We start from the raw sequence: 21,794 nt of genomic DNA, 5'->3' as shown, positions 1-21,794 counted from the left end.
AATATTAATTCAGTAATATGTACATATTCATTACTACGTGTATATCATTTGTATAAATGAAATTTAGGTATATCTCTAATAATCTAAGATCTAATTGTTAGACAGTCTATGATATTGACACTGATCAAGTATATATAAGTACATATATACTTTATAGCACCGGACATGCCTCCTTGTTCCTTTATGTTTGCTTGTGTATCAAATGTTTGTGTATCCATTCTACAGCGTTTTTTACCTTATGAAATATTGAAGCAAAAAAACCTTTCCAAAAAATGTTCTTTAAAGTTGGCTATCGTTTCAAGATGACCCTGTGTTTTAAATATATTGCTAAAGCGGTCGATCATATATGCATGGGTATGAACATTTAAACAAAACAAACAAATGCCAAAAACTTTGTTTACATCTTTTATTTAAACGAATTTCCCTTGATAAGAAATATTGAAAGTAAGAAAAATCTAATACAATATAATTTTCAAAGTAAATTCATAAAACATTGTATTTTATATACTGTCAGGACGACCATTGACATCAACTCATGAATACTTGAAAATCGTGAACTTACGGAATAGCAAAACAAGTAAGAAAGTAACAGTCGAGTGTGCTCGACTGTGAGATACCCGCTACCCATTTTGAATAAAAACAAAGTATTGTGGTATTTTTCTCAAAATATACCAAAATACTTAAAATATACCAAATTGTATATTTGGTATATCGATATAGTACAACATTGAAAATATACCATAGACGACACAATATACAAGATTCTTAGCCAACGTACCTAAAACCTCCAGTAAGTACACTCCTGCCCAAAATTATATGACACCTCTAAATTTTTTGTTTCGGCGCTTGCGGGAGAATGAGAAAACGAAACAGATCAAAACAAAGTATGAGGAATGATAGCACAAAGAGTAATGCACAAAATGAGATATTGTTGACTCTGTTTGGATCTCCCGTTTTCAAGTAACGGTAAAAAAAGCACACACGCCTCAATTTTAGCTAGGCTGCACGTGTATCAAAACTATACGACACATTTCAATATTTCTGTGCACAGTGAATATTTTATTTATTTTTTGATTAATTATTAAAGATTATTAGTTAATAACAGCATTTTGATCTTTTTTTAGTTCAAAAATTCTTTTAGACATTGAATTAATTAATTTTTTTTTAATTATTTGGCCAGGAAAAGACCATTGCATCAAAATCTTACGTTTGAAACAATCGACGGTCTCAAATTTACTGTTGTCGGCATAAATTCGACTGGCTCAGATACTCCATCTGTTTTATATTGGGTTAAGGCCAGGAAAGTAGGCTGGGCAATTCAAAACATTTATGTAATGCTCCTTAAAACCCCGTTGCGTTGCTTTGCATTTATGAATAAATGCCTTATCCAGTTATAATATACCCCAAAATTTGCAGAAGTGGGCGTGGCAAAAATTTGAAACAAACTTGATCTGCGTGCAAACATAACAAATGCTGACGAAAAAAATATTTAAACTCTATCTCTTACTATAGTATAGTCTCTGAGATCCAGTGTTTCACACGGACAGACAGACATGTCTAGATCGTCTCGGCTGTTGACGCTGATCAAGAATATATATATTTTATAGGGTCGGAGATGCCTCCTTCTATAATACCCTTCTACCCTATAAACCTAACATATTTCAAGAAATAGAAAATAATATTACGTGTGGTCTGAGAAAGTCTAAAAAAAATCTAATAAGGTATCGAAAGCACAATGCCCAAATAAATTATAACTATTGATTCATCACATCTTGGTTTCGTTATTTTCTCAATTCTTTGTTCTTTCTTTGAGATTGCGGTAGCAATCTTGGTATAAAACGCCTGGTACTCCAACGAACTGGCATCAGTTTAATTGTGTAACTTCAACATGAAGGCAGCAATTTGCATTTTGCTCTTCGTCCTCGTGGGATACATTCAGGCAAGGATCACTTACGATGACGTACTTGACGCGGAATTTGAACTCTTCAAAGTGGAGCACAAGAAAAGCTACGATAACGAATACGAAGAACAACTGCGTCTGCAGATCTTTAAGGACAATAAGAATCTAATCGACAGACACAACAAGCGTTATGCAGCAGGAGAGAAGACTTACAAGATGGGTGTAAATAAATTCACTGATTTGACTTCCAAGGAATTCAAAAGGCTTATGCTCACAAGTCTTAATACAAATCATTCACAAGAAGGCTTCGACTATATTTATAATCCTTCTGCCAAGGATAGCCTCCCAAGAAGCATTGATTGGCGTACTTCGGGCGCTGTAAACCCAATTAAAGATCAAGGCCGTTGTGGCTCTTGTTGGGCTTTCTCTGCTATAGGCTCACTGGAAAGCCATTACTTTATACAGAAAGGAAAGAGTGTATCCCTGTCCGAGCAAAATTTGGTTGACTGCTCAAGAGGCTATCCCTACAACAACAACGGCTGCTCAGGGGGATTGCCAATTAGCGCATTGAATTATGTTAAGGATAACGGTGGAATTGATACTGAAAGCTCTTATCCGTATGAAGGGAGAAACGACTATTGCCATTTCAAAAGGAACAACATTGGAGCAGAAGTTTCGGCTGTTGTAAAAGTTGAAAGTGGAAATGAAGAAGCATTGGCATCCGCCGTTGCCAATAAGGGACCCATCTCAGTAGGCGTCGACGCTTCCCTTTTTCATCTTTATGAGGGTGGCGTCTTCAATGAACCGTTGTGCACTCAACAACTGAACCATGGTGTAGTTGTCATTGGCTACGGCACCGATCCAGATGAAGGAGATTATTGGCTGGTGAGGAACTCTTGGGGTGAGAATTGGGGAGAAAAAGGATACATTCGCATGGCTCGCAATCGCAACAATCAATGCGGTATAGCACTATATCCAGTTTATCCGTTAGTGTAAAAGGCACTTTCGTATTATTTTCTTTGCAAATCAGTAATTAAGACGAATGTAACTAATATTTATGTGTTTTGAATTGTTTTATACTCTGTATATTAAACATATAACTAACGTCAAATTTCTTCCTTAAATATTTTGAATTGTATTACGCTTATGCATATAAATGGTAATAATAAAGCAAAAGCATTCAAACCTTCATTTTTATAGTTCTAATAAATATTATAATATCAGCATCAGCACATTCTAGTAGAGTACTGGCTAGACTTTTTTACTTCAGACATGGAAATACACAAATCCATTTGGGAAGTAAACAAATATATAATTATGATCAGTGAAGTAATCATATATCAAGTTTGTCGAAATCAATAAAATATAATTTTTTACTATATGTGCTTTAAGACATAGCTTTGAAATTTTGTGTTTAATTTGCCTTGTAATAATTTATTAATCACTGACCTATTTGGTGCTATAAAAAACAAGATTTATGATTGCGACACGTAAGTCATCTATGTCATCATTTAAACAAAAGATCATATAACGCGAAGTGCAGAAAAGATTTATTTAAAAATAACATTCTAAAGGCTGAGTTTAACGCATTCAAATTGAAGCACCACAAAACCTACAAGGATGCTAGTGAGGAGTTGAAGCACCTGCAGAACTTCGTAGAAAATAAGAAACTGATCGATAGTCACAACAAGCGATATGCTGCTGGGGAAGTATCCTACGAGATGGGCATCAATCAATTCTCTGACTTGAACTCCAAGGAATTCCAGGAGACAGTGCTGTCAAGCATCAATGCCAATGACTTGACAATTGGTATCACTCAAATATACACTCCATCACCAAGTGTTCAAATACCCGGAAGCATAGATTGGCGTGAGAAGGGAGCAGTTACAAGAGTTAAGGATCAAGGCGGATGTGGATCTTGCTGGGCTTTTTCTGCCATTGGCACACTAGAGGGCCAAAACTTTATCAAGAACCGACAGCTTATCTCGCTATCCGAACAGAATCTAATCGATTGCTCCAAGGAGAATGGCGGATGTGATGGCGGCTGGCCAGAAACTGCATTAAACTTTATCAAGGACAATGGTGGTGTTGACACTGAGGACTCATATCCCTATGAAGAGAGGGATGGCGAATGTCGTTTCAATGCAGAGAACATTGGCGCAAAGGTCACTGGCACTGTCGGTGTGGCCAGTGGGGATGAGTCTGCGCTGGCAGCAGCCATTGCAGAGAAGGGTCCCATTTCAGTGGCCGTTGATGCTTCACAATTTCAGAACTATCAAGGAGGTGTCTTCGATGAACCTTCGTGCCAGGACGATGTAAACCATGGCGTTGTCGTCGTTGGCTATGGTCGTGATGACATTGGCGGCGACTACTGGCTGGTAAAGAACTCCTGGTCAGAGTCCTGGGGTGAAAATGGATACATTCGCATAGCGCGCAATAAGAATAATCAATGGAAGATTTCGGACCATGGCGTCTATCCGTTGGTCTAAGGGACGTTTTTCTTAATTATCTTTAAATCGAATATTATTTATTCTTTTACAAAATTTTAATTATTTCAATAAATATCTTGAATTGGTTAGAAAATTTAATCTGTTTTACTACTATGAAATCTTAAGCTCTATTTCAGCCCTATCTCTAATAATCTGAGATCCAATTGTTAGACAGTTGGATATGGATATGGTGTTGACACTAATCAGGTATATATACTTTATAACAGCGGACATGCCTCCTTGTTCCTTTGGGTTTGCTTGTGTATCAAATATTTGTGTATCCAATGAATGAATGCTTGCTTGAAAATCGGCAATTATTGAACCTTTTTGAACTTACGGAATAGCAAAATCATCTGTGAAATCTGATTTTTATCGCCATCATATAAACCTATATCATAACATATTTTTAGAAATTAACAAGTAAGAAAGCTACAGTCGAGTGTACTCGACTGTGAGATACCCGCTTCCCATTTTGAATAAAAGAAATATATTTTGCGGTATTTTCTCAAAATATACCAAATATACTGCAAAAAATACTAAAAATATACCGAATGGTATATTTGGTATATCGACATAGTACCGTATTCAAAATATACCATAGACGGCACAATATACCAGATTGTCAGCCAAAGCAACTAAGACCCCTAGTAAGTAGGCGTTTTTGCCATACAAAAGTATTTCTTTAATAACTTTGACAATTTTTATCTGATCGCAACTAAATTTTCAGAAATCATAAATACTATAGTTATTATTGTATATACCAAAATTCTCTCTAGCTTTAAAATTACGCTTGTTATTCGATTTTTTTGATTTGCGGGGGCGGAAGTGGGCGTGGCAAAAATTTGAAACAAACTTGATCTGCGTGCAAACATAACAAATGCTGTCGAAAAAAAATTATAGCTCTATCTCTTATAGTCTCTGAGATCCAGTGTTTCATATGGACAGACGGACAGACGGACAGACACACAGACGGACAGACGGACATGGCTATATCGTCTCGGCTGTTGACGCTGATCAAGAATATATATACTTTATAGGGTCGGAGATGCCTCCTTCTACCTGTTACATACATTTCCTGCCGGCACAAAGTTATAATACCCTTCTACCCTATGGGTAGCGGGTATAAAAATAATATTGCGTGTGGTCAGAGAAAAAAGGTATAGGAGGGACATAGCATATTACTCATTTACATGTATAAATTTAAACATTGCTCAAATAAATTATAACTAAAGTTTCATCACATCTTGGCTTAGTTATTTCCGCAACTCTTTGTCCTTTCTTCAAGATTGCGGTTGCAATTTTGATATATAATAGCCTGGCACTCCAACGAACTGGCATCAGTTTAAGTGTGTAACTTCAACATGAAGGCAGCAATTTGCATTTTGCTTTTCGCCCTCGTGGGATACATTCAGGCAAGGATCAATTACGATGACGTTCTTGAAGCGGAATTTGAACTCTTCAAAGTGGAGCATGAGAAAAGCTACGATAACGAATACGAAGAACAACTGCGTTTGCAGATCTTTAAAGACAACAAGAAACTGATCGATAGACACAACAAGCGTTATGTATCAGGAGAGACGACCTATAAGATGGGTGTAAATAAATTCACAGATTTGACTCAAGAGGAATTCAAAAGGCTTATGCTCACAAGTCTTAATACGAATCATTCACAAGAAGGCTTCGACTATACTTATAATCCTTCTGCCAAGGATAGCCTTCCAAGTAGCATTGATTGGCGTAGTTCGGGCGCTGTTAATCCAGTTAAATATCAAGGCCGTTGTGGTTCTTGTTGGGCTTTCTCTGCTGTAGGCTCACTGGAGAGCCATTACTTTATACACAAAAAACGAAGAGTATCCCTGTCCGAGCAAAATTTGGTGGACTGCACAAGAGGTTATCCCTATAACAACTACGGCTGTTCCGGCGGTTGGCCGATTGAAGCATTGAAATATGTTAAGGACAATGGTGGTATAGATACTGAAAGCTCTTATCCGTATGAAGGAAGAAACGACTATTGCCATTACAAAAGGTACAACATTGGAGCACAAATTTCGGGAATTGTGCAAATTCAAAGTGGAAATGAAGACGCATTAGCATCCGCCGTTGCTAATAAGGGTCCCATATCAGTGTGTATCAACGTCGATTCCAACTTCCAATATTATAGAAGTGGCGTCTTCAATGACCCGTCGTGTTCTCAAACTGTAAACCATTGTGTAGTTGCTATTGGCTACGGCACCGATCCAGTTGAAGGAGATTATTGGCTCGTGAGGAACTCTTGGGGTGAGAATTGGGGTGAAGACGGATACATTCGCATGGCTCGCAATCGCAACAATCAATGCGGTATAGCACTATATCCAGTTTATCCGTTAGTGTAAAAGGCACTTTCGTATTATTTTCTTTGCAAATCAGTAATTAAGACAAAAGTAACTAATATTTATGTGTTTTTGAAATGTTTTATACTCTCTAGATTAAACATAAAACTAACGTCAAATTCCTTCCTTAAATATTTTGATTGTATTACGCATATGCATATAAAAGGTAATAATAAAGCTAAAGCATTCAAACCTTCATTTTTATAGTTCTAATAAATATTATAATATCAGCATCAGCACATTCTAGTAGAGTACTGGCTAGGCTTTTTTACTTCAGACATGGAAATACACAAATCCATTTGGGAAGTAAGCAAATATATATATCGAAATTGATAAAATATAATTTTGTAATATATGTGTTTTAAGACATAGCTTTGAAATTTTGTGTTTAATAGGCCTTGTAATAATTTATTAATCACTGACCTATTTGGTGCTATAAAAAACAAGATTTATGATTGCGACAGGTAAGTCATCTACGTCATCATTTAAACAAAGAGATCATATAACGCGAAGTGCAAAAAAGAATTATTTATTATTTATTAATCCTTTAGATGTACTTAAAGTGCTTGATTATATAAAAATAAAAAAATTTATATGAGTATAAAATAAAAATGTATCATTTCAACAACTGGGTGCGCAATGTTACAATAAAATATTGAAATAAAGAGAGAGCGGTATTTTGATATTTATTTTATTTATTTACAAATAAACGAATATAAAAGAAAAATTCAAAAGGATTTATTTCACAACTGGCGAGAGCACAATATAAAGATATTCATTTAACTAAAGGATATACTGCATAACTGGCAATAGCGCATTGATTATTGCGATTGCGAGCCATTCGAATGTATCCGTTTTCTCCCCAATCCTCGCCCCAAGAATTCCTCACCAACCAATAATCTCCTCCAACTGAATCGGTGCCGTAGCCAATGATAACTACACAATGGTTTATAGTTTGAGAGCACGACGGGTCATTGAAGACGCCACTTCTATAATATTGGAAGTTGGAATCGACGTTGATACACACTGATATGGGACCCTTATTAGCAACGGCGGATGCTAATGCGTCTTCATTTCCACTTTGAATTTGTACAACAGCCGAAACTTCTGCTCCAATTTTTTTTTTTTTCGTAATGGCAACTGTGTTTCATACATTGATATGGATACGATCTTTCAGTATCTATACCACCATTATCCTTAACATAATCCAGTGCTTCAATCGGACGGGAACTTTCACCGCAGTCAATCAGATTTTGTTCGGATAAGAACACAGTTTTTCCTTTGTGTATGAAGTGTTGGCTTTCCAGAGAGCCTACGGCAGAGAAAGCCCAACATCCGCCACAGGGAATTTGATTTTTAATTGGGTTAACGGCGCCTGATCTACGCCAATCAATGCTACTTGGTAGGCTATCCTTGGCAGAAGGATTGTAAATATAGTCGATACTTTCAAGAGAATGACTTGAATTAGGGCTTGGGAGCAAAAGCATTTTGAATTCCTCTTGAGTCAAATCTGTGAATTTATTTACACCCATCGTATAAGTCTTCTCTCCAGCTGCATAGCGCTTGTTGTGTCTATCGATCAGTTTCTTGTTGTCTTTAAAGATCTGCAGACGCAGTTGTTCTTCGTATTCGTTATCGTAGCTTTTCTCATGCTCCACTTTAAAGAGTTCAAATTCCGCGTCAAGAACGTCATCGTAAGTTATCCTTGCCTGAATGTATCCCACGAAGACGAAGAGCAAAATGCAAATTGCTGCCTTCATGTTGAAGTTACACAATTAAACTGATGCCAGTTCGTTGGTGTGTTAGGCATTATATAACAAGATTGCTACCGCAATCTCGAAGAAAGAACAAAGAATAGCGAAAATAACGAAACCAAAATGTGATGAATCATTAGTTATAATTTATTTTAGCACCCTTGAAATAAATAAAGTCGTGCACAGTAATATATTGCGTCTTTCCTATACCTTATTCGATTTTTATTTTTATGATAGTGAACTGATATAATACGATAAATGGAATTGCTGAGTTATTGCACTGATCAAGATTTGAGATCCAAGTTGTCATTAAAATATCAGTTTTCACAAATGGTTTTGCTATTCCGATAAGGTCAATAAGGTGTCATGATAATAATTGACGATTTTTAATCATAGAATTCATCAGTTGATTTCAATGGTCGACCTGACTATATATAAAATTCCATTTTTATGAATAGGCTTTGAATATTATATTGTATTCGATTGATCTTACCAATGGAAATTCGTTGAAATAAATATGCATACATATTAATAAATTTTAAAATCCTAATTTTGAGGACTAAGCGAATTGTATCATATAATAACATATATAAAATCTTATAGTCTACTACTACTTAATTAAAAGTAGTTCTTGCTTGTTTATAGCATTAAATAAGTCAGTGTTAACCGACCTAACAACCATTTTAAATCATTTCAATAGAAATTTCTATGAATACGTTATTGAATATTATTTCTAGGAAAATTTGTTAAATGCGCAATTAAAAAATATTGAATCACAATTTGTGCCAACTGAAGGCAAATTAATCAGAAAACTCATAGGAATGATTGATAAATAAATAATGAAAAATTTAAACTAATGAAATTAACAAATTAAAATAATTGACCGTTTCAAAAAATTAATGAAAATTTTGGAGGTTTAAGGAGGCTCAGACAGGAATACTCTCCGCCCTTTGTTTATAAAGTACTGGCTTTCTATTGAGCTCAAAAGGATCCACATTGTTCTTGATTTTAACTTGGTTAGCAGGAAGGTTATCCTTGGTAGAATAATTGTACATACAGTCAATACCTTCTTGTGAGTGATTGATTCATCGGGAGTCAAAGTCTTCTCTTCTGCTACATAGTGCTTGTTGTGCCTGTCGATTAGCTTAGATTAGATTGTCCTTAAAGATCTGCAGAACCAGCTGTTCATAGTATTTGCCATCGCAGCTTTTCTAATGCGCTTTAAAGAGATTAAATTCTGCTTTAAGTACATTAGTATTAGGTATTATATACCAAAATTGGAATAATTCCAACACGCATATTGGTGGCAGCAAAATTTAATGATCTAATTTAACTGAATGAGTGAATTTATAATTGCGATTGTCAAATTGCATAACATGCGTGTGTCTGTTCTTAACAGTTTTTTTCTATACCATCCGGTGCATGACTATTGGGTATAACTATAAAATTTCTTTAATATTTAATTATTTCACTCCTATGCAAATATTTCTAATAACGTTAAAGATTGTAAATGGGATTAACAATTATTTATTTGTAATAAAATAATATAAATTATATAAATACAAAGATATTTATTAAATTAAAGGATAAATTGCATAACTGGCAATAGCACATTGATTGCTACGATTGCGAGCCATGCGAATGTATCCGATTTCTCCCCAATTCTCGCCCCAAGAGTTCCTCGCCAGCCAATAATCTCCTCCAACTGAATCGGTGCCGTAGCCATCAACAACAATACAATGATTTGTAGATTGAGAGCACGACGGTTCATTGAAGACGCCACTTTGGTAGTATTGGAACAAGGAGGCGTCGACGCACACCGAGATGGGTCCCTTCTTGGCGACTGCGGATGCCAATGCGGCCTCATCTCCGCTAGCAATTTGTATAACAGCAGAGATTTTTGATCCAATGTTGTTCTTATTGTAACGGCAAGATTTGTCTTCTCCTTCATATGGGTAAGAGCTTTCAGTATTTATACCACCATTGTCCCTTACATAATTCAATGCTTCAATAGGCCAGCCACCTCCACAGCCTTGGTTGTAATAGGGATAACCTCTTGTGCAGTCCACCAAATTTTGCTCGGACAGGGATACTCTCTGGTTTAAGTTTATAAAGTTATGACTTTCTAGTGAACCGACGGCAGAGAAAGCCCAACAGGAACCACAGGAGCCTTGATTTTTAACTGGATTAACAGCGCCTGAAAGACGCCAATCAACGCTACTCGGGAGACTAGTCTTGGCAGAAGGATTGTAAATATAGTCGATGCCTTCCTGGGCGTCTGCAGGATTGAGGTTTGTGAGCACAAGAGTTTTGAATTCCTCTTGAGTCAAATCTGTGAATTTATTCACACCCATCTTGTAAGACTCCTTTCCTGCCTCATATCGTTTGTTGTGCCTGTCAATCAGTTTCTTGTTTTCCACGAATATCTGAAGGCGCTTCAACTCCTCAGTAGAATCCTTGTAGATTTTGTGCTGCTTCAATTTGAAGGCGTTAAACTCATCCTTAAGAATGTCTTTTAGACTAGTTGCATGAACAACTGTCACTAGAACCAGAATTAGAATGACTGCTTTCATTGTGATTTAGATTAAAACTCAGTGAAGAACTGTGCGAAACTGAATTGAGTTGAGCACCGTTTGCCTTTTATACGTCTTTAATGAGTCCTATAATTTACAATCTTTTTTATAGATAGGCGAAATTACATATTTATAACTATTTCAAGCGCTTTTGCAGATAGATTAAGTCTGACTCTCTTAAATAATAAAAAGACAGGGGAGGGGTTTTATAACACATATTTCTCGTACATACACCGTAATGTGGAGGGATTAAATAATATTTTTTTTTGTTTTAAAAGATAGTCGACAGAACATTACACTTGAATAATCATAAAAAGCTATATTTTATTTGATTACGTAGCTATTTGTACTTATAGTTTGAAATAGGTCAGTCGTAATCGTCTAAGATAACATTACATATACTTAGTTTGTAAACAAATAAAATCGCGAAATTTATTAAAAAATAATGCGCAATTAATTGACTGTATGTGGCAAAAAATAGAAGAAATCAACTTAAAAGTATTGAATTATATATGGAAATTTATTCTGAACCTATAAAGTATATATTCTTGATCAGTGTCAACAGCCGAGACGATATAGCAGTCTGTCCGTCTGTTTGTCTGTCTGTCTGTCCATATGAAACACTGCATTTCAGAGACTATAAGAGAGAGAGAGAGAGAGAGAGAACTATTCTTTTTTATATCACTTGTTATGCTTACACGCAGATCAAGATTGTTTCAAATTTTCACCAAGACCACTTCCGCCCCCGCAAATTGACTAAACTTGAATACCTATCGTTATTCAAAAGCTAGAGTCGAATTTTGGTATATATAATATTAACTATAGTCTTTGTGATTAGTAGTATTTTTGTGTTATACATGTATATTTTAAGAATAATAATGTTTTTTAAATGGGTAGCGGATATCTTAACATATAGTCAAGCATACTCGACTGTAGCTTTATGATTAGTATTTAAAATTCTTATAAATGCTAGACTGACTGAAACTATAATTACTGGGAAGAGAAACCAGAGTTGACAGGCGCTCAAAAAAATTATCGTTCAACTAATGTAATTAAATAATAATTAATAATGATCATTACAACTTTTATATAACTATAACCTATCCGTTAGAATTTTTAGTTATAAATAATACTGCAAGAATTATGCTTCAATTTATTTATTAAAAATTAGTTTCATTTATTTTATTGCTTTGAGAGTATAACAGAGTTCAGAATATTTAATTACAATATTACAATGAAAAGAGCGCTATAAATTTGAGAAAGGGTAATTTATTTACAAATAAGTGAATATAATAAAATTTTTTGGTAGCACGATGGTTCATTGAAGTCGTCACCTTAATAATATTGGAGGAGGGAGTCATCGATACATACGGAGATGGGCCTATTAGTCAATGCCTACTTTTGAGTAACTGATTTTAAAGCCTTGGAGCTTTTTAAATTCCTTGGGAGTCAAATTATTAAATTTATGTACAGTTTCTTGTTGTCCTTAAAAATCTGCAGACGCAGTTGTTCCATGTCAGCTGTATAGTATGTCTTCACGTCTGAGTGGAAATTTATATTATCATATACACGTGCATATACATACATAATGAATATTTACACTTTAGTTTAACTTTAGTGTTTTGGGAGATAACAGTTCGACTTCGTAAATATAAAACAGTTGAAATTTTGTTAACCAATTCAAGATATTTATTGAAATTACTTAAATTTTGTAAAAGAATAAATTATAGTTGATTTATAGATGATTAAGCACAACGTTCCTTAGACCAACGGATAGACACCATGGTCCGCAATCTTGCATTGATTATTCTTATTGCGCGCTATGCGAATGTATCCATTTTCACCCCAGGACTCTGACCAAGAGTTCTTCACCAGCCAATAGTCGCCGCCAATGTCATCACGACCATAGCCAACGACGACAACGCCATGGTTTACATCGTCCTGACACGAAGGTTCATCGAAGACACCTCCTTGATAGTTCTGAAATTGTGAAGCATCAACGGGCCACTGAAATGGGACCCTTCTCTGCAACGGCTGCTGCCAGCGCAGACTCATCTCCACTGGCCACACCGACAGTGCCAGTGACCTTAGCGCCAATGTTCTCTGCATTGAAACGACATTCGCCATCCCTCTCTTCATAGGGATATGAGTCCTCAGTGTCAACACCACCATTGTCCTTGATAAAGTTTAATGCAGTTTCTGGCCAGCCGCCATCACATCCGCCATTCTCCTTGGAGCAATCGATTAGATTCTGTTCGGATAGCGAGATAAGCTGTCGGTTCTTGATAAAGTTTTGGCCCTCTAGTGTGCCAATGGCAGAAAAAGCCCAGCAAGATCCACATCCGCCTTGATCCTTAACTCTTGTAACTGCTCCCTTCTCCCGCCAATCTATGCTTCCGGGTATTTGAACACTTGGTGATGGAGTGTATATTTGAGTGATACCAATTGTTAAGTCATTGGCATTGATGCTTGACAGCACTGTCTCCTGGAATTCCTTGGAGTTCAAGTCTGAGAATTGATTGATGCCCATCTCGTAGGATACTTTCCCAGCAGCATATCGCTTGTTGTGACTATCGATCAGTTTCTTATTTTCTACGAAGTTCTGCAGGCGCTTCAACTCCTCACTAGCATCCTTGTAGGTTTTGTGGTGTTTCAATTTGAAGGCGTTAAACTCAGCCTTTAGAATGTCTTTCAGACTAGTTGCATGGACAACAGCCACGAGGACCAGAATTAGAATGACTGCTTTCATTGTGATTTAGCTTAATACCCACTGAGGAACTATGGGAAACTGAATTGGATTGAGCATGGTTCGCCTTTTATACTTCTTTCATGTGTCCAAATATTATTTACGATCCATCCATATAGATAGGCGAAATTACATCTTTATAACCATTTCAAGTGGAAGGGGATTAAAAGAGCTATTGCACATACTAGATAGGAAAAAATGTTGAGTTGGAATTAAAAATACCTCGGTCTTTTCTGAAAATTACCGTACAAAAGATGAGAGAAGATACCTTTAAGCCTGTTAATGTCGATAAAGTGGATATGCATTGATTGCTAAAGAAAGTCTTATTTTAAGAGTTTCAGACCTAAGTTGTTTGGGGAAATTGATTTGAATTTAGCAGATGGAGTTCATGTTTTTATTTTATGACACTTATTTTCTTTGACCATAAATTAGTATAAAATACTTGTATAATGTAAATAGTATTGCATAATTATTATTTGTTGAAAGGGATAGACTGTAGATTGCTTTCGGGTAACTCTTTCCTAACAGTTCGTTATAATAAAAATATTTATAACAGAGGCTCATATACGAGGGTTGCTATTTATATTTCTGGCCTAATAATGAAAATGCGAATATTTATAAAAAAAAAATGGATTTATTGTTTGTCACAGTATTCTCCAGCAAGATTTATATAAATTTGAATGGCCTCAAATCAATTGTCGAAGCACTTTTTCCACTCTGCTTGAGGCACCTCCAAAACATGGTTTTTGAACGCTTTAACAGCATCTTCTGACATCGAAAATCGATGACCACGCCTTTTTTCGATGATGTGCGGGTATAAAAAGAAGTCATTGGGTGCCAAGTCAGGGCTGTACGGCGGATAACCCATGAATTCCACGTTTTGACCACAAAAAAAGGCGCGGGTTTGAGCTGGTGTGTGAGAGTTCGCGTTGTCATGGTGCGGAATGATCCATCTTTTCTTGTTCGTTTTTCGAATTTCTACAAGGACTTCAGGCTTACAAATTATGGTGTACCACTCAGAATTGACCGTCCTACATTGCTCAAGCGAAACTGTCGCCACATGACGAGTTTTACCGAAGAAACAGGCGACCATTTGCTGAATAGTGCTTCCTCCACGAACAAGGTTCGTTGGATTTGGCTCGTCTTCAAAGACCCACACGGTCGATTGCTGTTTTGTTTTGGACTCATAACCATATATCCATGAATCGTCACCTGTTACGATCTTATAAATGTCTTTTGAAGCACAGGGAATGTATTTTTTCAAAAATTTCTTTGAACCAATTCACACAAGCCTTTTTTTTGAGCAATTGTCAAATTGTGCGGGATCCAACGAGAACAATCCTTTTTTACGACCAGGTGTTTATGCAATATCGAATGTATTCTGGTGGAAGAAATGTCAAAGGATGCCTCTATCTCACGATATGTCACATGACGATCTAGCATTATCAATTCACGCACGGCATCAATGTTTTCTGGCACAACGTCTGTTTTTTGGACGACCTTCACAACCTTCGTCTTCCAGCGAGCATCGGCCACGATAGAATCCATTAAATCAGTTTTTCACAGGGCTATAGGATGGCACATCATCGCCTTACAAAGATTTAGGTTCATCGGTGCACTCTTGTCGTAATAATCCAAGTCGAAAGTTGTGAAAAATTATTGCTCGAAAGTGTTCATGAGTTAATTCGATTTTTCTGCCGAGGTAAGTTTTTGATTAATCGTTTATCGATATCAAACGTGGTCGCACATGAAAAAGTTGTATGTAGCTTTTATCGATAAAAGTCCAAACTTTCTTTGGGAAATAGCCAATTGATCATAATATGGCTAGAAGTGACCTAGGCCAGAAACTTAAATAGCAGCCCTCGTATCAATAAACATAAAAAACCAAAAATTATTGATTACGAAGTTGTTTCTAATTTAATTCTTCAAATAGGTCAGTGAAATAAGACCAATATAACATTCTGAATCATGTCAACAACATATGCTATTGTTACTTATTTATGATTAAGAAGAGCTTCTCGAGCAAGTACTTGCGATTTTTATTAGTTTTGCATGAGAGGTCGAATTTTTTCTATTCCTCGGACTGACTCATAAATTAATAATTTAAAATATTTATATATAGAAAAATAAAAAATTTTCAGAATATCCAACAAAAACCAAATGATTGGTATTTGATTTTTTTAGCTCAATTGTTATGTGCGGTGTCTGATATTTTCTTAAAGTATTGAGTTAATATCAAAATAAATTAAATTTTATAAATGATTTCTTTTTTAGAAACTGAGCGCGGAATATTTCAATACAATATTACTATAAAGATAACGCTCTAGATTCAATATATATTCGTTTATTTAGTAATAAACAAATACAATAAAACGATGTTCGTGATAAGAGCACAGTATATCCATTAAATTAAAGGATAAGTTGCTAAACTGGCAATAGCAATTGATTGTTGCGATTACAAGCCTTTCGAATGTATCCATTTTCACCGAAATTCTCACCCTAAGAGTTTCTCACCAGCCAATAATCTGTACCATAGCCAATGACAGCCACACAATGGTTCATAGATTGAGAGCACGATAGTTCATTGAAAACGCCACTTCTGTAATGTTCGATCAGAGAATCGTTGATACACACCGACACAGGACCCTGATTAGTAACGGCCGATGCCAATGCGTCTTCATTTCCACTTGAATTTGCACAATTCCCGAGATTTGTGCTCCAATATTGTTCCTTTTGTAATGGCAATAGTCGATTCTTCCTTCTTACGGATAAGAGCTTTCAGTATCTACACCACTATTTGTGTACCAAACTGTCATTAGAAATCAGCGAAAAAGCATATGTGAAAAGCCATTACTAAAAATTGAATTAACACTAATTGAAGATTTTTAAACTCAACGTCTCTGATTTTTTGTTTACGTAACACATAGCATCAGCTGATGTCATCCTGCATGCATGATTGCATACTTTTGAGCAGTCCACTAAATGATGATCTAACTAACGCTGTTCAAATAATAGACAACCAGACCTACATACATACTACTTATATTTTATTAATTGCTCGCTTTTCAACTTATATTTGTGAGCTTTCATTGAGCTTGCTTCCTTTTTGAAAATTTAACTTATTGAATATATAGTACATTCGTCAATTTTTGTCTTGATCTTGTCACACGTTTCATTTCACTGTTATGGTTTTTATACCCGCTGTTATAACTTTGTGCCGGCAGGAAATGTATGTAACAGGTAAAAGGAGGCATCTTCGACCACATATAGTATATATATTCTTGATCGATCTAGCCATGTCCGTCTGTCCGTATGAACACCTAGATCTCAGAGACTATAAGAGATAAAGCTATAGTTTGCACGCAGATAGAGTTTGTTTCAAATTTTTCTCACGCCCACTCGCGCCCCCGCAAAATCGAATAACAAGCGTAATTTTAGAGCTAGAGCTAGGATATACACTAACACTAACAACTATAACAACTATAGTAATTGTGATTCCTGAAAATTCATCAGATGAAAATTGTGGAAGTTATTAAAGAAAAACTTTTGTATGGGAGAAAACGCCTGCCATGCTTTCGTTTGTATGTATGCGTCCATGTATCTACATGCTCGCCTATATTAGTGTGTGCCTGAAAGTATAGTTTTGAAACGAAAATGAACACGACAACAATCGGTCGTGTCTTAGAAGTCTAGAGTTAAATAATGGCTGCGAAAAGACTGCGATGTCTGTGCTGGTATCGTGCAAGCCCGATTCGAGTCCCAGTCGGGACTCATACATATATATATATATATATTTTTTTTTTAATTATTGTATATAAATTACTATAGTAATTGTGGTGTGCGAGTTCGAGTGCCGTTCGGGAATACATACTCATATTGTTCCTTTTTTTTAAATCCGATTTATATATTTAAACGATTTATATTTTTATTTAGAAAAATCAGAAAAGAAATTTTGAAAAAATACTTTTTAAAAGTAATAGTCAGTTAACACTTATTGCTACGCTCGGCGTTAATAGTTCAGCGAAGGAGTAAGTCATTTAATCAGTCAGGAGGCAAGTATTTTATTTATAACGATGTGTGTATAACATTGATAAAAAGGTATATTAAATATTTTTTTGGTAAGGATTATATTAAAATTATCTCTGAATTCTATGATTTTCGATTGTTGGATTTGGCAGCTAACTGTTCGACTCCATTGTAACTCAATGTCGTCGATTATCTTCTTTAGAGTTTATAATCGATTTAATAGTGATGCATCCATTGACAAAGGAGGATAGTTTTTTATAGCATCAAATAGGTTAGTGATTAATAAATTATTCCAAGGCAAATTAAACACAAAATTTCAAAGCTATTTCTTAGTAAATATAAAAAAAATAATTCTATTTTGTACGTTTGCTGAAATGGTCGATATTTGAAAAAAGTTTCTTCATCTTCTATATTTGATTAGATCTATGTGTTTAAAGTTTAAACAGATTTAGTACATATAATTTTATTGTTACGCATACTTCGATTTCGACGTACTTTATATATGAATCCATCGCTGTTCATCTTTATATATTTTGTTTACTTACCACCACGGCTTTGTGTAGGTACAGTTTAACTTATAACTTGCTTTTTCACTTAAATAAGTTATGTCTGAAATAAACAAGTTCTAGCCAGTACTCTGTAGAATGTGTTGCTGCATTTATTTTAATATTTATTAAAACTTTAAAATGTTGAAAGTTTGAATGTTCCAGCTTTATTATTAATATTTATATGCGAATGCGTAATAAAATCGAACATTTTTAATGAAGGAATTTGACTTTAGTTTTACGTTCAATCTGTACAGTATATAACATTTCAATATAGAAAATTATTTGACAAATGTTTAAAATATGGGGAATGTTGTGCAATATTAGTTTTTTTTATAATTATTGATTTACAAAGAAAATAAAACAATAGGGCCTTTACACTAACGGAAAAATTGGAATATTTGCTATACCACATTGATTGTTGCGATTGCGAGCCATGCGAATGTATCCTTTTTCTCCCCAATTCTTACCCCAAGAGTTCCTCACCAGCCAATAATCTCCTCCAACTGAATCTGTGCCGTAGCCAATGATAACTACACCATGGTTCAGATGTTGAGAGCACGACGGTTCATTGAAGACGCCACCACTATAATGTCGGAACTTGTAAATGACGTCGACGGCTACTGATATGGGTCCTTTATTGGCGACGGCGGATGCTAATGCGTCTTCATTTCCACTTTCAACATGCACAGTTCCCGAGATTTTTGCTCCAATGTAGTTCCTATTGTAACGGCAATCGTCGTCTCTTGCTTCATACGGATAAGAGCTTTCAGTATCTATACCGTTGTTCCAAATATAATTGAATGCTCCATTTGTCGAGCCATTGGAACAGCCGTTGTTGTTATAGGGAAAGCCTCTTGAGCAGTCCACCAAATTTTGCTCGGACAGGGATACTTTCCGCCCTTTGTTTATAAAATACTGGCTTTCCAGTGAACCCACAGCAGAGAAAGCCCAACAGGATCCACAGTGTTGACCTTGATCTTTAATTGGGTTTACAGCGCCCGAAGTACGCCAATCAATGCTTTTAGGAACGCTGTCCTTGGCAGAAGGATTGTAAATATAATCGATACCTTCTAGAGAATGATTTGAGTTAAGGCTTGAGAGCAAAGATATTTTGAATTCCTCTTGAGTCAAATCTGTGAATTTATTTACACCCATCTTGTAAGTCTTCTCTCCAGCTACATAGCGCTTGTTGTGCCTGTCGATCAGTTTTTTGTTGTCCTTAAAGATCTGCAGACGCAGTTGTTCCTCGTATTTGCTATCGTAGCTTTTCTTATGCTCCACTTTAAAGAGTTCAAATTCGGCTTTAAGTACATCATCGTAAGTGATCCTTGCCTGAATATATCCAACGAGAACGAAGAGCAAAATGCAAATTGCTGCCTTCATGTTGAAGTTAACTTAAACTGATGCTAGATCGGTGGAGTGTCATGCATTATATATCAAAACTGCTGCTCATTCGTTACGCATTGCAGTGAGAACCCGCATCATATCTCGCAATGTCGAACAATGACCAAAGTATTGCAGAAATAACCAAACCGGAAGGTGATCCGACATTTGAGCAATGATAAGTTAAATAAGGGTAACCAGTAATATTCTGTGTTTTCCGTATACCTCATCGAATTTATATTTAGACTTTGCCTGACCACAATTTACATACTTTTTTAGTTTTCGAAATATCATGCTACGATATGGGTTTATTTTATGATAAACCTAATATGTGAGCAACATTCGTATATCAAACTGTCATAAAGCTATTGCTAAAAATTTAATTTACCCTACTTGAAGATTTTCAAACACTACTTCTTTGATATTTTTTACTGCATTGGTTTTTCAAAGTAATTTAGAAAAATCAGAAAAGAAATTTTGAAAAAATAATTTGTAAAAATAACAGTCAGCTAACACTTAATGATATGCTAGGCGTTGATAGCTCAGCGAGTGAGTAAGTCATTTAATCAGTCAGGAGGCAAGAATTTTATTTATAATGATATTTGTATAAAATATTAAAAAATGTAAATTATAGCGAAACATCGATTTGTTAAAGACGTATATTATAATTCTTCTTTTTTTTAGGGATTATATTAACATTAACTCTGCAATTTATGATTTTCGATTGCTGGATTTGGCAGATAACTGTTCGACTCCGTTGTAGTTGGATGTATTTTATGCATGTTGCTTATTTTATTAATATTATATAAATGTATATACCATATATATATATATGTATATTGATTTCAGTTTGTTAAGCTTGTTAATAAATGATTGGATTTAAACCAATGGATAGACGCCATGGCTGGCAATTTTACATTGATTATCTTTGTTGCGGGCCATGCGGATATAACCATTTTCACCCCAGGACTCTGCCCAAGAGTTCTTCACCAGCCAATAGTCGCCGCCGTTATCGTCATGGCCATAGCCTACAACGACAACGCCGTGGTTGACAGCACCCTGGCATGTTGGTTCATCGAATACGCCTCCTTGATAGTGCTGAAAGAGAGATGCGTCGATGGCCACTGAGATGGGACCCTTTTCTGCAACGGCTGCTGCCAGCGCGGACTCATCATCGCTGGCCACAACGACAATGCCTGTGACCTTGGCTCCAATGTTCTCAGCATTGAAACGACACTCGCCATTCTTGGCCTCGTAGGGATACGAGTCTTCAGTATCGACGCCTCCATTATCCTTAATGTAGTTGAGGGCATTGTCTGGCCAGCCACCCTGACAGCCGCCATCCTTCTTTGAGCAATCGACAAGATTCTGCTCAGATAGCGAGACAAGCTGTTGGTTCTTGATGAAGTTTTGTCCTTCCAGCGTGCCAATGGTAGCAAATGCCCAACAGGATCCACATGCTCCTTGATCCTTTACACCTGTTACAGCGCCCTTTTCACGCCAATCAATGCTCTCCGGTATCGTAACACTCGGCGAAGAGGTAAAGGTTTGAGTGATACCATTTGCCAAGACATTGGCATTCATGCTTGAGAGCATTAGTTCCTGAAATTCCTTGAAATGCAAGTCGGAGAATTGATTGACGCCCATCTTGTAGGATTTTTCTCCAGCGGCATGGCGTTCGTTATGTTGGTTGATTAACTCTGTGTTGTCTTTAAAGATTAGCTTTCGTTGATCATGCTCGGTGACATCCTTATAGATTTTGTTGTACATCTGTTTGAAGGACTCAAACTCTTCTTGCAGGTTGGCGTGGGCAAGCCCAATGATCAGGCAAATGCTAATTATTGCTTTCATTTTTAGATTTAATTTGATCTTTACTAGAGCAACTGAAGTTACAAATTGTATAGAGTGAAGCGATTAACAGCTTATTTATATGCTTGCCTTATCTCAAATGGATAATGCGCTAGAGAAAAATGCAATAACTTGATACCAAAGTTGATCGATAAAAG

General features: G+C 35.9%; 6 protein-coding genes and 2 pseudogenes across 6 annotated transcripts; 3 read left to right on the top strand and 5 right to left on the bottom strand.

The window, feature by feature from the left end:
* Positions 1-1,873: 1,873 nt before the first annotated feature.
* LOC117567981 (procathepsin L-like) lies at positions 1,874-2,954 on the top strand. The gene has a single exon (XM_034248300.2). It carries the CDS (start codon positions 1,889-1,891, stop codon positions 2,894-2,896), a length of 1,008 nt encoding a protein of 335 aa, XP_034104191.1. The 5' UTR covers positions 1,874-1,888; the 3' UTR covers positions 2,897-2,954.
* A 589-nt stretch (positions 2,955-3,543) lies between these two features.
* Positions 3,544-4,389, top strand: LOC117568002 (cathepsin L-like). Its single transcript, XM_034248325.2, has one exon. It carries the CDS (start codon positions 3,622-3,624, stop codon positions 4,387-4,389), a length of 768 nt encoding a protein of 255 aa, XP_034104216.1. The 5' UTR covers positions 3,544-3,621.
* A 1,346-nt stretch (positions 4,390-5,735) lies between these two features.
* On the top strand, positions 5,736-6,804 carry LOC117566502 (procathepsin L-like). The gene has a single exon (XM_034246043.2). The coding sequence runs from the start codon at positions 5,751-5,753 to the stop codon at positions 6,759-6,761; it is 1,011 nt and encodes a 336-aa protein (XP_034101934.1). The 5' UTR covers positions 5,736-5,750; the 3' UTR covers positions 6,762-6,804.
* A 663-nt stretch (positions 6,805-7,467) lies between these two features.
* Positions 7,468-8,533, bottom strand: LOC117568008 (procathepsin L-like; annotated as a pseudogene).
* Positions 8,534-10,023: 1,490 nt separating this feature from the next.
* LOC117567985 (procathepsin L-like) lies at positions 10,024-11,113 on the bottom strand. Its single transcript, XM_034248304.2, has one exon. It carries the CDS (start codon positions 11,083-11,085, stop codon positions 10,087-10,089), a length of 999 nt encoding a protein of 332 aa, XP_034104195.1. The 5' UTR covers positions 11,086-11,113; the 3' UTR covers positions 10,024-10,086.
* Positions 11,114-12,653: 1,540 nt separating this feature from the next.
* LOC117567996 (procathepsin L-like) lies at positions 12,654-13,878 on the bottom strand (annotated as a pseudogene).
* Positions 13,879-18,580: 4,702 nt separating this feature from the next.
* LOC117566503 (procathepsin L-like) lies at positions 18,581-20,266 on the bottom strand. Its single transcript, XM_034246044.2, has one exon. It carries the CDS (start codon positions 19,786-19,788, stop codon positions 18,778-18,780), a length of 1,011 nt encoding a protein of 336 aa, XP_034101935.1. The 5' UTR covers positions 19,789-20,266; the 3' UTR covers positions 18,581-18,777.
* Positions 20,267-20,459: 193 nt separating this feature from the next.
* Positions 20,460-21,692, bottom strand: LOC117568000 (procathepsin L-like). Its single transcript, XM_034248322.2, has one exon. The coding sequence runs from the start codon at positions 21,637-21,639 to the stop codon at positions 20,668-20,670; it is 972 nt and encodes a 323-aa protein (XP_034104213.1). The 5' UTR covers positions 21,640-21,692; the 3' UTR covers positions 20,460-20,667.
* Positions 21,693-21,794: the final 102 nt, after the last annotated feature.

The sequence above is a fragment of the Drosophila albomicans genome, chromosome 3 (assembly GCF_009650485.2).
Source record: "Drosophila albomicans strain 15112-1751.03 chromosome 3, ASM965048v2, whole genome shotgun sequence".
Taxonomy (NCBI): domain Eukaryota; kingdom Metazoa; phylum Arthropoda; class Insecta; order Diptera; family Drosophilidae; genus Drosophila; species Drosophila albomicans.
This window is presented reverse-complemented; position numbering and strand designations above follow the sequence as displayed.